Source organism: Solanum pennellii, chromosome 8 (genome assembly GCF_001406875.1).
Source record: "Solanum pennellii chromosome 8, SPENNV200".
NCBI lineage: Eukaryota > Viridiplantae > Streptophyta > Magnoliopsida > Solanales > Solanaceae > Solanum > Solanum pennellii.
In genome coordinates, this window is record NC_028644.1 from 60,351,808 (window position 1) to 60,365,961 (window position 14,154).

At 37.1% G+C, this 14,154-nt stretch overlaps 1 protein-coding gene and 1 pseudogene across 4 annotated transcripts in view; both read left to right on the forward strand.

Annotated features, from left to right (window-relative positions):
- Window positions 1–12,503, forward strand: part of LOC107028962 (endoribonuclease Dicer homolog 3a) — a 53,465-nt gene extending 40,962 nt beyond the window's left edge. For all 4 annotated transcript variants that reach the window (XM_015230219.2, XM_027919066.1, XM_027919065.1 and 1 more), the window contains 8 exons: window positions 182–414; window positions 492–701; window positions 1,248–1,724; window positions 1,860–2,120; window positions 7,297–7,623; window positions 8,323–8,551; window positions 11,790–11,901; window positions 12,000–12,503. In XM_015230219.2, coding sequence (XP_015085705.1) covers window positions 182–414; window positions 492–701; window positions 1,248–1,724; window positions 1,860–2,120; window positions 7,297–7,623; window positions 8,323–8,551; window positions 11,790–11,901; window positions 12,000–12,207 — 2,057 coding nt within the window. In that variant the 3' untranslated portion in view covers window positions 12,208–12,503. The remainder of the gene's footprint in view (window positions 1–181; window positions 415–491; window positions 702–1,247; window positions 1,725–1,859; window positions 2,121–7,296; window positions 7,624–8,322; window positions 8,552–11,789; window positions 11,902–11,999) is intronic.
- LOC114078368 lies at window positions 2,127–7,287 on the forward strand (annotated as a pseudogene).
- Window positions 12,504–14,154: the final 1,651 nt, after the last annotated feature.

Sequence of the window (14,154 nt, forward strand, 5' to 3'; positions counted from 1 at the left end):
TTTAATTGGGAATAAAAGTTCACCACTTGAAGATAACCTTTCAAGCTCAACTTGCTAAAGTACTACCTGAGTTCTCTAGAAAGAATTGATCTACATTGAACTTGTCACTGCTACCTAGTGAGTGCACTGGGCTAAGTGTTTCGGATTACATGAATCTGATATTCGGGTATTATTTAAGCAGGTATTTCATGTGGACCGAAATCAAAAGATAGTACAATGGTGGTTAAAAAGCCACTGAATAATGTTCACATGCCACCAGAACTTCTGGTCTGTTTTGACATTCGGTTAGACATCTTGAAATCCTTCTACTTGCTACCATCATTAATGCACCGCCTGGCGTCCCTGATGTTGGCTAGCCAGTTGAGGAAAGAGATATCAAGCCATTCAGGGGACTTACATATATCAAGCTCATTGGTTTGTCCTATCATTTTCTCAGCTAATTAGATGACTTACACTTGGCATTTATCTAACTAAATGTCTTTCACGGTCAGATTCTGGAAGCTCTTACAACTCTCAGATGCAATGAGAGTTTCTCCATGGAACGTCTGGAGTTGCTTGGAGATTCTGTTCTGAAATATGCTGTTAGTTGTTACCTCTTCCTTAAATATCCCAAGAAGCATGAAGGGCAGCTATCTAATGAACGTTCACAGGCTATTAGTAACTCAGCCCTCCATAAATTGGGAACTAATCAACATTTGCAGGTATGTAAAACTTTGTCTCTGTACTTCAGGAAAAAGAACTACTTGAAGACAATTTCTTGAATCCAGTCAAGAATGTAAATATATAATATCTTAACTAGTTCATTTTTTAACTTCATTCTTGAGGTAAAGATGAAACTAGGTGTCATATATTTCCTTCTCCAGCTAAAATGGTCACTGATGTATGGTATGACTATGAGTATAAGATATTGACGTCACTATTATGTGGTAGTGCAAACAAGCTTACTGAAAATCAGGTTTGCTTGAGATGGGCTCTTCTTTTTGGTGTGTGTCTGTGTGGGTTGGGGAGTATAACTTATTTTGTTTGGTTCAGTTTGTCCAAATTCGATGTGGATGCTTGGCAACATATCATTCTTTCAGTCGTGGATAGTCTTCAAGGACAACATTTATTTTGCTTGTGTTAGTGGAATCCTTCTTGTTTTGTTGATGATTATTCAAAGAAACGTGGATGTTGTATCCTTTCCACTTGACTGAAGCTTACTTTTACACTCGTCTGCTTTTAATCATGCTTTACCTGTCTAATTACAGGGTTATATACGGGATGGCGCATTTGATCCACGCCGATGGACTGCTCCTGGGCAGCTTTCCCTGTGGCTTTGTCCTTGTGAACACGGGGTTGAAACTTCAGAAGTGCCTTTGGACAAGAAGTTTCTGACTGAAGATCCCAAAGAAGTAGTTGGGAAGCACTGTGATAGAGGACACAGATGGATGGGTTCAAAAACTATATCTGACTGTGTTGAAGCGTTAATAGGTGCATATTACGTTGGTGGTGGGTTCGTTGCTGCCCTCAAATTGATGAAATGGCTTGGTGTTAAAGCTGAGCTAGAACCTTCATTAGTAGAAGATGCGATCAATACTGCATCTCTTTATTCTTATACCCCTAAAGCTAAAGATATTGAAGACCTTGAGTTGAAGCTTGCCTATAAATTTTCTATTAAGGGACTGCTTTTAGAAGCTATAACACACGCTACTGTGCAAGAGCTGGAGGCTGGGTACAGTTATCAGGTTGGTTGAAGAATAATCCCTAATTTTGATATAATTATCAATTGATACTGGTTATACATCATATTAAACATGTTTCTCTTAAGAAATTACATTGTTGTCAGCTTAGATTTTTTCTTTTTGTCAAATCCGTGACAGAGGCTTGAATTTCTTGGCGACTCAGTACTGGACATTCTCGTTACCTGGTACCTTTACCAGAAGCATAAAGATATTGATCCTGGGGAACTAACAGATCTGCGTTCTGCTTCTGTCAATAATGATAATTTCGCTTATGCTGCTGTGAGAAGGAATCTTCATGTCCACCTTCAACATCATTCTGGATGTCTTGAAAGTGAAATATCATTGTTTGTGAAGTCAGTCTCTAATTCCGATTCACTCCAAGGAAACAAAGCCCCAAAGGTTCTTTTACTGTTGCTCCACTGATATGTCACTGTTACCATATGTTATTGATCTCAATGCCAACAGTAGACTTGAACGTGTCCCTAGGATACAACTGTTAGAATAGGAATAAATATTTCTTATAATAGGAATTAGAATAGGAATAAAAATAGGAATTCTAGTTGGAAAAAGTTTCCAATGTAGTGTCTATAGGGTCTTCATGTAACAATTTAGATACGTAATTCAATAATATTTTCTCCAATATTTCTCACATGGTATTAGAGCAATTGTGAGGAAAAAAAATTAATATTTTCCAGTATCCTAGTTGGTGTCCGGATAATTATTATTTTCCGTCACTGTTTTAATAAAATTGACACCACCACTAGCTGCGAAATTTTCCGGCAAGCAAAGCCCAGTCATCCCCACCGGAAACCAGTGCTACACGCGCTGCCGGTAGGATTTTCGTCGGCGAACGGTCTGCCCTACGCGCCGGCGCGTGTGACTTTTTCCCTCCAATTTTGTCGACAATTTTTTTTCTATCTGAGTCGCCTCTTCATTCCGAGGCTGACTATGTAATTTTTTTCTGATTCCGACCAGATTCGATCGCCGGAATTAAGGTTCCGGCTATTTTCAGACTGTTTCCGGCAAATTTTTTTCGAGATTTGAATTTTCCCACGATCAGACTCAATAATCAAGATTTTTTTGGTGTTCCCGAGACTAATTTAGCATAATGTCTTTTGGGTATGATGTTTTTGGTTCTAAAAATATAGGGATTGAAAATTCTAGCCCTATAATCACTTCAGAACTTCTATTGGGAAGTTCAAACTATTTATCTTTGGTTTCGTCAGTTGAATTGTGATGCAAGGGTCAAGGTGTGCACGATCACTTAACGAACAAGACTTATGTGGTAGATATAAGGCAAAGACTAGTGAGAAAGATGCAAAAGTCAAAGCACACTGGGAGAAAGTCGATGCTCAATTATGTAGTCTCCTATGGCGTTCGATTGATTCCAAATTGATGCCCTTGTTTCTCCCATTCCAAACGTGTTATACAGTTTGGGAAAAGGCGTGTGCTTTATACACTAATGACATCTCTCGATTTTATGATGTGATATCTCGATTGACCAACTTAAAGAAACAAGAATCCGACATGTCTACTTACTTGTGACAGGGACAGGCAGTCATGGAGAAATTCGACACGTTGATGCCAGTAACTACAGATGTGGAAAAAGAACAAGAACATAGACAAACATTGTTTCTAGTTCTTACTTTTGTTGGACTTCCTCCTGATAATGATTTTGTGAGTGATCAGATTTTAGCTAGCCCTACAGTTCCTACAATTGATGAATTATTCTCTCGCCTCCTTCGTCATGCGGCACCTCCTAGTCACAAAGTCCTTTCATCACCCATTGTTGACTCCTCTATTCTGGCATCTCAAACCTTTGAATAGCGTACATATCAGTCTACGGAGAATCGGCGAGGGGGAGGACGTTTTGGGAAACCTCGATCCAAGTGTAGTCATTGTCAAAAGTCTGGACACACTCGTGACATATTTCAAATTTTGCATGGTCCACCACCCAGTTATGATCCTCTTGTTCTAAAGTAATATAATGAGTTCCTTCGAAATCGCGCAAGTAAACAGTCATCTCCACCAGTAGCATATGGTGCTCAACCTAATCAACCATCCAATAAGGTCATATTGCTCAGATAGAATATGATGAGTTCCTTCAGTATCGTGCAAATAAGCAAACATCTCCACAAGTAGTTTCGGTCGCACAACCTGATGTGTCTGTCACAGGTAATTCTTTTGCTTGTGTGTCGCAATCTAGTATTGTTGTAACATGGGTCGTGGACTCTGGGGCTTCTGATCATATTTCTGGTAATAAATCACTTTTATCCGATATTGTTTATTCACAATCTCTTCCAGCTATTACTTTAGCCAATGGGATCCAGACAAAACCAAAAGGGGTTGGAAAAGTCGCCCTATCTTCTGTCATCCTAGACTGTTCTGTGTTCCTGGTTCTACTTTTAATCCAGCATCTGTTAGTCGTTTGACGAAATCCCTACATTGTAGCATAACTTTTTTCGATGTTTTTTTCTCATACAGGACCGCAGTATGGGACAGTGATTGGAACAGGACATGAATCACAAGGCCTTTACTATCTTACCTCTTCAAATTCCTTAACAGCATGCTCCGTTATAGATTCCCTAGATCTAATTCACAAACGTCTGGGACATCCAAGTCTATCCAAACTGCAAAAGATGGAGCCTAGTTTGTCTAGTTTATCTACATTAGATTGTGAGTCGTGTCAACTTGGGAAACACACTCGTGCTACGTTTTCTCGTAGTACTGAAGGTCGTTCAGAGTCTATTTTTTCATTAGTTCATTCTGATATTTGGGGTCCTAGTAGAGTCGGTTCCACCTTAGGATTTCATTATTTTGTTAGTTTCATTGATGATTATTCAAGATGTACTTGGGTTTTTTTAATGAAAGATCGTTCTGAGTTATTTTCTATTTTCAAAAGTTTCTTTGCTGAAATACAAAATCAGTTTGGTGTTTCTATTCGTACTTTCCGTAGTGATAATGCCTTAGAATACTTATCATCCCAATTTCAGCAATTTATGTCTCACCACGGAATTATTCACCAAACATCTTGTCCATACACTCCTCAACAAAATGGTGTCGCAGAAAGAAAGAATAGGCATCTCATAGAGACTGCTCGCACTATCCTCGTTGAATCCCATGTTTCGCTGCGTTTTTGGGCGATGCAGTCCTTTCAGCTTGTTATTTAATTAACAGAATGCCCTCTTCGTCTATTCATACTCAAGTTCCACATTCCATACTGTTTCCTCAGTCACATCTCTATCATGTTCCCCCTCGTGTCTTTGGGAGCACATGCTTTGTACATAATTTAGCCCCACGGAAAGATAAATTAGCTCATCGTGCCCTCAAATGTGTATTTCTTGGTTACTTAGAGTTCAGAAAGGGTATCGTTGTTATTCACATGATCTTCATCGATACGTTATGTCCGTTGATGTTACATTTTATGAGTCTCAACCTTACTATACATTTTCTGATCATACTGATGTCTCTATGGTCTTACCCATACCTCAAGTTTTACCTGTGCCAACCTTTGAGGGATCTACAGTTACGCCTACATCTCCAGTTGCAGTGCCACCACTACTAACTTATCATCGCCGTTCACGTCCAACCCTAGTCCCAGATGATTCATGTCATGCGCCAGACCCTACTCCTACTGCAGACTTGCCTCTACCTAGCCCACCGCTTGCACTTCAAAAAGGTATACGATCTACTCGAAATACTAACCCGCATTATACCTTTTTAAGTTATAATCGTCTATCATCACCCCATTTATGCCTTTGTGTCATCTTTGTCCTCTGTTTCATTCCTAAGACTATAGGTGAAGCACTTTCTCATTCTGGATGGAGGCAGGCTATGGTTGATGAGATGTCTGCTTTACATAAGAGTGGTAATTGGGAGCTTGTCTCCCTTCCTGCAGGTAAATCTACTGTTGGTTGTCGTTGGGTTTATGCAGTCAAAATTGGTCTAGATGGTCAGGTTGATTGACTTAAGGCTCGCCTTGTCGCCAAAGGGTATACTCAGATATTTGGGCTAGATTATAGTGGCACTTTCGCTTCTATGGCTAAAATAGCATCTGTTCGTCTTTTTCAATCTATGGCTGTCGTTCGTCATTGGTCTCTTTATTAGTTGGACATAAAGAATGCTTTTTTGCATGGTGATCTTGAGGAAGAAGTCTATATGGAGCAACCACCTGGTTTTGTTGCTCAGGGAGAGTCTAGTAGCCTTGTATGTCGATTGCGTAGGTCACTCTATGGTCTGAAACAGTCTCCTCGAGCTTGGTTTGGGAAGTTCAGCACAGTAATTCAGGAGTTTTGCATGACTCGTAGTGGAGCTGATCACTCTGTGTTTTATCGACATTCTGCACCAGGTCGATGTATCTATTTGGTTGTTTATGTTGATGATATTGTTATCATCGGTAATGATCAAGATGGTATCACCGATTTAAAGCAACATCTTTGTAAGCACTTTCAGACTAAAGACCTTGGCAGATTGAAGTATTTTCTAGGTATTGAGGTTGCTCAGTCTAGATCAGGCATTGTTATCTCTCAACGCAAGTATGCCTTGGACATTCTTGAGGAGACAGGAATGATGGGATGTAGACCTATTGACACTCCGATGGATCCAAATGTTAAACTTCTTCTGGGAACAGGGGGAGCCACTTAGTAATCCTGAAAGGTACAGACAACTTGTTGGAAAGTTGAATTATCTCACAGTGACTAGACCAGACATCTCTTTTCCCATGAGTGTTGTAAGTCAGATTATGACTTCCCCTTGTGATAGTCATTGGGAAGCAGTTGTTCGTATTCTTCGATATATAAAGTCAGCCCCCGGCAAAGGACTACTCTTTGAGGATCAAGGTCATGAGCATATCATTGGATATACAGACGTTGATTGGGCAAGATCACCCTCTGACAGACGTTCGACATCCGGATATTGTGTTTTAGTTGGAGGTAATTTGGTGTCGTGGAAGAGTAAGAAACAAAATGTGGTTGCTCGATCAAGTGCAGAATCAAAATATCGAGCAATGGCGACAGCAACTTGTGAGTTAGTTTGGCTCAAACGATAATTACTGAGAGAACTAAAATTTGGCAAAATTGATCAGATGGAACGTGTGTGTGATAATCAAGCGGCTCTTCATATCGCATCAAATCTAGTGTTTCATGAAAGGACTAAGCACATTGGGATTGACTGTCACTTTGTCAGAGAAAAGATACTCTCGGGAGATATTGTTATAAAATTTGTGAAGTCAAATGATTAGCTTGCAGATATGTTCACCAAGTCTCTCATATGTCCTCGTATTAATTACATTTGTAACAAGCTAGGTGCATATGATTTGTATGCACCAACTTGAGGGGAGTGTTAGAATAGGAATAAGTATTTCTTACTTAGAATAGGAATAAGAACAGGAAATCTAGTTGGAAAAGGTTTCCAATGTAGTGTCTATAAATAGGGTCTTCATGTAACAATTTAGATACGCAATTCAATAATATTTTTACTCCACTATTTCTCACAACAACATTCTTAAACATATGCCTCATTAATCCCCGATTATCTGTAAAATGCTTAGAGCAGGCTGTTTATTAATTTGTCATAGGTACTTGGAGACTTGGTGGAGAGTATTGCTGGAGCAGTACTTATTGATACCAAGCTTAACCTGGATGAAGTTTGGAAGATCTTCAAGCCACTGTTGTCTCCCATCGTGACTCCTGATAAGCTTGAACTACCTCCATTCCGTGAGCTCATAGAATTATGTGACTCACTTGGCTACTTCTTTAAAGAACATTGTGTGATGAAGGGGGATACCGTAAATGCGGAGCTTAGGTTACAGCTGATAGATGATCTGCTGGTCGCTGAGGGATCTGGGCAAACTAGAAAAAATGCAAAGGCGCAAGCAGCTCTGAAGTTACTGAAGAACTTAGAGGTATGTCATAGACAGTAAGATGATTCTCATCCTATTTATGGTCCTTTTTTTTGACACTAATGGGCCATTATTCGTGTCATAGGACATCCTTAGAAAGATGAGAAGAGAGAAAATCATGATGGACGTTTTTGTACTTTTGTTCGTGAAAGTTACACTTGCAACTACTGGTGTTGTAATGTTAAACTTTCTTGTCAGCAGGCCATTCTCTCTTTTTTTTAATCATTTTGTATCTGAAATTGATTTTTCTTTTCTGGGTTCAAGTGGAGACTAATGAGTTGGTTGCCTTCTAAGTCATCTGATGTCTATCAAAATACTATAGCTAGAAAGAGAATGCGGAAATTACTAGATTTTTAAATTTTATTTTTTTCAATCAGAATTAGCTTATGAAGTTATTCTTTGCAGTTTCTCGTAATTTGGAAAGAGATTTTCTGCTTTTAATGGATTTCCTGGAGTTGCTAACAAATTTTGTTGATAACAATTTATGTGCTTGCATGCATTATACATTGCTGAAAGATCAGTGACTAACTCACCATAGATCTGTATACTTGGTGCTTGCTTGATAACACTACTTTATTCTCTGTTTTGACCATTACAATTAATGTTGGAACTATATTTTGGAAGTTTGCATCTAGAATTGACTGGGTGAATCCTTTTTCAAGTGAGTTATTTCTCACATTGACCCTCATTTTCTAACAACAGAAAAAAGGAATTTCATTTAAGAAGAAAAAAGAAGAGGCCGGCTTTGTTGATGTGCCACAATCTTTAGACTTTGATGGTGACATCTGCATCCAAGCAAATACTTCTTGTCCTGATACGGCTTCACGCAAAAAGCGAAAGAAAGTCTATTTGAATAATAAGACGGATGAAGCTCAATCTGTTCCCAGTGACTGCTCCACCAGTTCCAGTTATTCAAATAAGGACACCCAAGGTATGTGCTCGAAGTTACTGTAGCAAAACAAAAATTCTTATTTCTTCTATCAATATTGGGGGCCCATATTTTCCAAAGATGTATTTTATATATATATATATATATATCGCATGTATTGATAAATTTGGAAATAATTTTTTGGGTGGAAAATTTAGTAACTTTTTTACCTCATTTAATGGGTAGGTGGTTGTAATAACTGAGAAATGGAATAGTGTTTAGTTAATTGTGGCATCCTTTCTTAAGTGACTACCTATTTTGTTTTCTCATTTATATCCTGGCGATTATCATGAACCCACATTAGTATTCTTATATTTACCTATTTTACTCCCCTTTCACTATTTTAATTCTCAGTCTCACAAATGGTCAGACCTTTTGCATTTTGCAAAATATATTATTGTGTCATTATAAAAAGATCAAAATAAAACAAAACTGGTGCTTCTTTAAATGTCAAGCACTGCAACCAATCAATATTGTTTTAATATCATTATATCAACTTATCGAATTCAGCGCAACACTATTTCAATCTCATTAGATGAACTTTTTAAATTTTTGAGTCAGGTTTTATTATTCTAGCTTTATGTTATAATTTTTCAATGAAAATTTGCATTGTCTACATTCTAACTTCACAAGGTCCGTGTACATCCTGCACTCTCTAGACCTCATTTGTAGGATTGCACGGATTATATTATAGTTTTTTAATTTATATATGTCAAACTAAAAAGAGGCCTCTCTATGAAGTTCAATTTTAGGCCCCCAAACTTGTTGAGATGACCCTGTTTTCAGGAAACCAGTTTAAGAAAGATAAACTTGTCAAGAAATGGTCATCTACTACCAGCACGAACATACCCGTCCAACGGTTTTTACTTTATTTGATTTTCTAGGGCATATCTGTTTAGGATGTAGCATACAAGAATCTGGAGCTCCATCAGAAAAAATTTTTAACTTATGTTTACTTAGATATACACCCTACTATAAGTAGATGATTTGTTTGACTCGACAAGACAAAAGGAGAATTGCATACATTGTTAACTAGAGCAAGATATAGAAGTTTTTCATGTAATAGTTAAATTTGAATAATGTAATTAGTTGAAAGTATGTCTCATCAAGATGAATAACTGAAGTACACTTAGTTTCTGAAGGTTTCTATTTGAGGAGAAGGGGCCAAACACTTTTGGAAAGGGCTATATGTAATTAAGTAAATTATTTTAGAATGGCTAAGTACATATTATTCTGTAGTTACACTAATTATGTTGTTTGAGAGCGGAATAAACTACCATTCTAATGTGGTGGCAAGTTGATACTTGACAAACAAGAATCAGTATTCTCGAAAAAGTCCATCAGATTTGAAATTAAGTACTCCCTCCGCTTCAATCTGTTTGTCTGATTTTGTCTTGGTACGGTGTTTAGGAAACTGAAGAATAACTTTTGAATCTTGTAGTCTTAAACTATAGATACATAGAATGTACCAAAATGTGTTTTAATCTTGTGGTGTTAAACATATCATGTGGAAAGTTGAAATTAGACACATTCTTCTTGAAACAGACAAAAAACGAAGTGAGACAAACAAATTGAGATGGAGGGAGTATGATGCATTTATTGACATTGACACCTAATAGTTACAGCTCTGCCCTGTATATATAGGTGTTGGGTTCAAATCCTACCCAAGGTCGCCCCCTCTTGTTCTTACACCTTCCACTATTCAGACAATATACCCTCCCAAAAGAAGTGATATGACAGAATTTGTAAACGAAACCTTTTTGATTGCATAGTAGTAGAGAGTGATCATATTTTCTAGTCACAACTGAATATATATTAAGTGTTGACGATTTATAGCTTTGCCAATAAAAGTCGAGCGATAATTCCTGTAATTCTATTACAATTTGCTACATTTCTATTTAGATCATTATATGCAGAGAAGTGACTTCCTCTGAATATGCTAAAGTTGCTATTTATGCATTGCTTTTATTTATAAGGTAATAAGACTTATTGATTGAAGAGAGAATTTCCTGAATAAAGGATCCATACAGAAGTATAAAATATATGAACCCTATTTTTTGCAGAAGGTTGACAAACATCTGCATTAAATAGACTGCCACAAGTGCTCTAAACCATTTGCTAATACCTTTTTCCTGAGATTTCAATCTCCCTTCGATGTTGTCTCTCCCCTCAATATCCTCACTCATCTCCCTTGCTGTTCTTCAGTAGCATGGATATCAAAATGTTAGCTCATTAGTCATAGGTCAATTTCTGCTTCCCATGATCATTTTTACCTCTAATTTCTATACTTGCCTTGGTCCTTCCATTCCCAGCTTCCTCATCATTTTCTCGAAATATTTCATCCTTACAAATACCTTGCTCCCTCTTACCTCTAAAATCTGTCTTCTTCGTCAGATTTATCCAATGAGGGCCCTTCCCCAAAGTATCACAATCTGGGGCACATGGTATAGGCACCACTGCCAATTTGCTCCTCTGAGCAGCAGAATCGTGAAGCAATAGTGAGTCTTTCCCTTTAGCCTCTCCAGAGCTTCCTGTTTTTCAGCTATATATCGAGTTCTTTCTGTGACAATGTGAAAAGCCCAGCATCCACCTGTCTTCTTGGTGAATCTTGCACCTGTCTCCTTGTGAATACAGCAAAAACATGGATTGAAATTTTGTCGAGGCAGTTTCCAGAATCTTATAATTCCCTCGGGTAAAAATAATGGTTATCTATCTTAGACTTTTAAATTTTTAATGTAACCATGCATTACTTTATTATGGTTGTTTATTTTCCTTCTTTTCTTTGTTTTATGTCACTCTTTCGGTAAAATAATCAGTCCCTCACCAGTGAAGTGTTGCATGATGAGGGAAAATAAGTCCTTGAAGTTGAAAAAATTCAAAATAAATGGAATACCTAGTTCGATAAGTTTCACCAACACATAATGGGGCTTCGGAGTCTCTTAACCTTGAATATCCACACTGCTTCACCTTAATTCCATTTCCTAGAAAAGGAAAGTGTGATTCTGAATGCCACAAGTCTCAGCTCCTTAATCTTAATTTTTTTTAACAATGTAAATGGTTCTCTGAACATGAAAGCTCACAAAGATATTGTTAAACCATTGTAACCATTCCCCGCCCTTTGATTTGACAGAATAATGCCAAAGTTAGATAACTAAAGAGAAGTTAGTTTTTGGAAGGTCTGGTGATGTGCATCACCTGACACACTTTTGGATTTAATGGTCATCTCTGTTTCACTTGGCAGTAATTGGGCCAATCAACATGACAAGGGGTGGACCTCGCGTATCACTCTTTGAACTATGCAAGAAACTGCAGTGGCCAATGCCTAATTTTGAATCAACAGAGCGTACATCCAAGTAAGTAAAAGCAGTTTATGTGCTAACCTGTTCTTTCCTTCTTGTTTCTGTTAATCTGTTTCCTAGATTGGTGCTTATTGAGTGTAAATTCTGGCCAGATCACTTATTGAATGTGGTGAAGGCTCTGATAAAAGGAAGGTTTACAACACTTTTGCATCTCGAATCTCTCTGACAATACCTGACTATGGTTTGATAGAGCTTACCGGGGATGAAAGAGCTGATAAGAAAAGCTCACTTGATTCAGCAGCACTTCACATGTTATATGAGCTAGAACGACAGGGGAAAATAGCCATTGGAAATCAATGAATTATCATTAGTGTGAATTCTCACAATCTTGCTCTAAGGCGTAGAATTGTTAGCATATAGCATTTTAGGTCTAGCCCTTCGCTAAGGGAATCCAGAAATTGCTGTGTATATTTGCATTAAAAAGTAGCAACAAACTTAATAGTAGCGTATCAGGCGGGCATGATTTCTGTTTCCAGCCATTATTGGAAATCCAATTGAAAATAGGAATGAACTTTTTGAAGTGTATAACGGGGATTGTTCTTATGTCCCTTATTTAAACCTTGATTTAACTTATCTATTGGGACTTCCTTCTTCATGTGCATCACTTAGTGAAACTTCAGGATCGTGTCCTAGAGTTCAAAACCTGTACCTAGTGAACTCTAGGACAGTGTTTGAAGTTCATTTCTTACATTGTCTTGAGGTTGGTTTCCTGCAGTTCTACATTTTACGTTAACTTATTGCAACTTTTTAAGTTGTTTTATACGGCACTCAAACATTGGCCCCAGGAAACACTTCCAACTTTGAGTATGTACGTCTAGACACCTCAATGGTCGAAAGAGGGTCTCCTCGGCCGTGAAAGAACGGTGTCACTATCATTTTTGAGCATGTCTTCTGCCCACAAAAAAGAATGTAGTTCACCCATAAATGGAGGAACTGTCCGTTTTGGTGCCGAACTCACTCTCAGTTCAACATTTCTTTGAATGTCGTTGATTTCTTACATGAATTTTGTTGCTTTAGTTTGTTCTTTTAGTGCATAGCTTAATGGAGGATCAAAAAAATTTCTCCTAGAAGAAGCTTTTGAAATTGAATTGGTGCTTCAATGGATAGTGGTAATGAAGATGTTGGTGAAGGTTTAGACAAGGGGTTAAAACATGAGCCCTCTTTTGTCGATATTGAATACCTGCACCATTAAAAGATGAAGCGTAGAATGACGTATATTATTTAACTACTTATAATTAAATTGTTCATTTCATACAAATTAATTCTTTTTTATCCTAATATTTAGTCAATTCAACCTATTTATTCTTAAATTAAATCACGTGAACAAATTAACTGTACCAACAATAGAAGTGCTAAAGTTACAAGTAAAGATACAAGCTTTTTCTGCAACTTAAGAAAGTTGATTGTCTATAAATCCCTTAATAGATATACTGCCATTCATTTCTTCTTGTAAAAGGTGAAAACAACACAACACAGAGAAATAAAGAGAATAGACAACTCAAGCAATAGACAAGTAACATATTCAAAGAGAAGAAATGGAATCTTGTAAAAAGCTAAGGAAATTAGTGCTCTTTGTGATGCTCATGTTTCTGTTATCATTTTTTATACTTCTGGAAAAATACATGAATTCTCATCTACTCCTATGTTTATTTCTTCATATAATTTGTTTATTTTTAATTCAACCTTGTTCTTTTTTTTTTTGTCTAAGAAATTTTGGTGTGATCGTTTTGAAGTTTGGTTCATATTTTGGATCAATATCACAAGCTTACTGGGATAAGACTGTGGGATGCTATTTTACCTATTCTTGAAAAGGGGAAAAAATCACAAACCCTTGATTCATATTTTTCTTTTACCTATTCTTGAAAAAGGATAAAAAAGGAAAAAAAAAAACAAAGAAACACTTGCATCAAATTCCATCTTCTTTTACCTATTCTTGGAAAAACAAAGTCAATTCACCTTTAAATCAAATTTGTAAGTTATAAATTAGTAATGCAGGGTTTAGTCATGCAAGGATTAGTTTTTATCTAGTGCTTAATTCATTACTTCTCACCTAATTTTGTGTTTGGTTTAAAGAAATATGTGTATCTTGCTAAAAACAAGTTCACTTAAAACTAAATTAGTAAGGTATAAATTAGTAGTGTAGGATTTAGTAATGCAAAAGGATTAACTTTTATCAAGTGTTTAATTTATTACTTCCCACCTAATCTTGTGTTTGGTTAAAGAAACATGTGTATCTTGCTACAAACA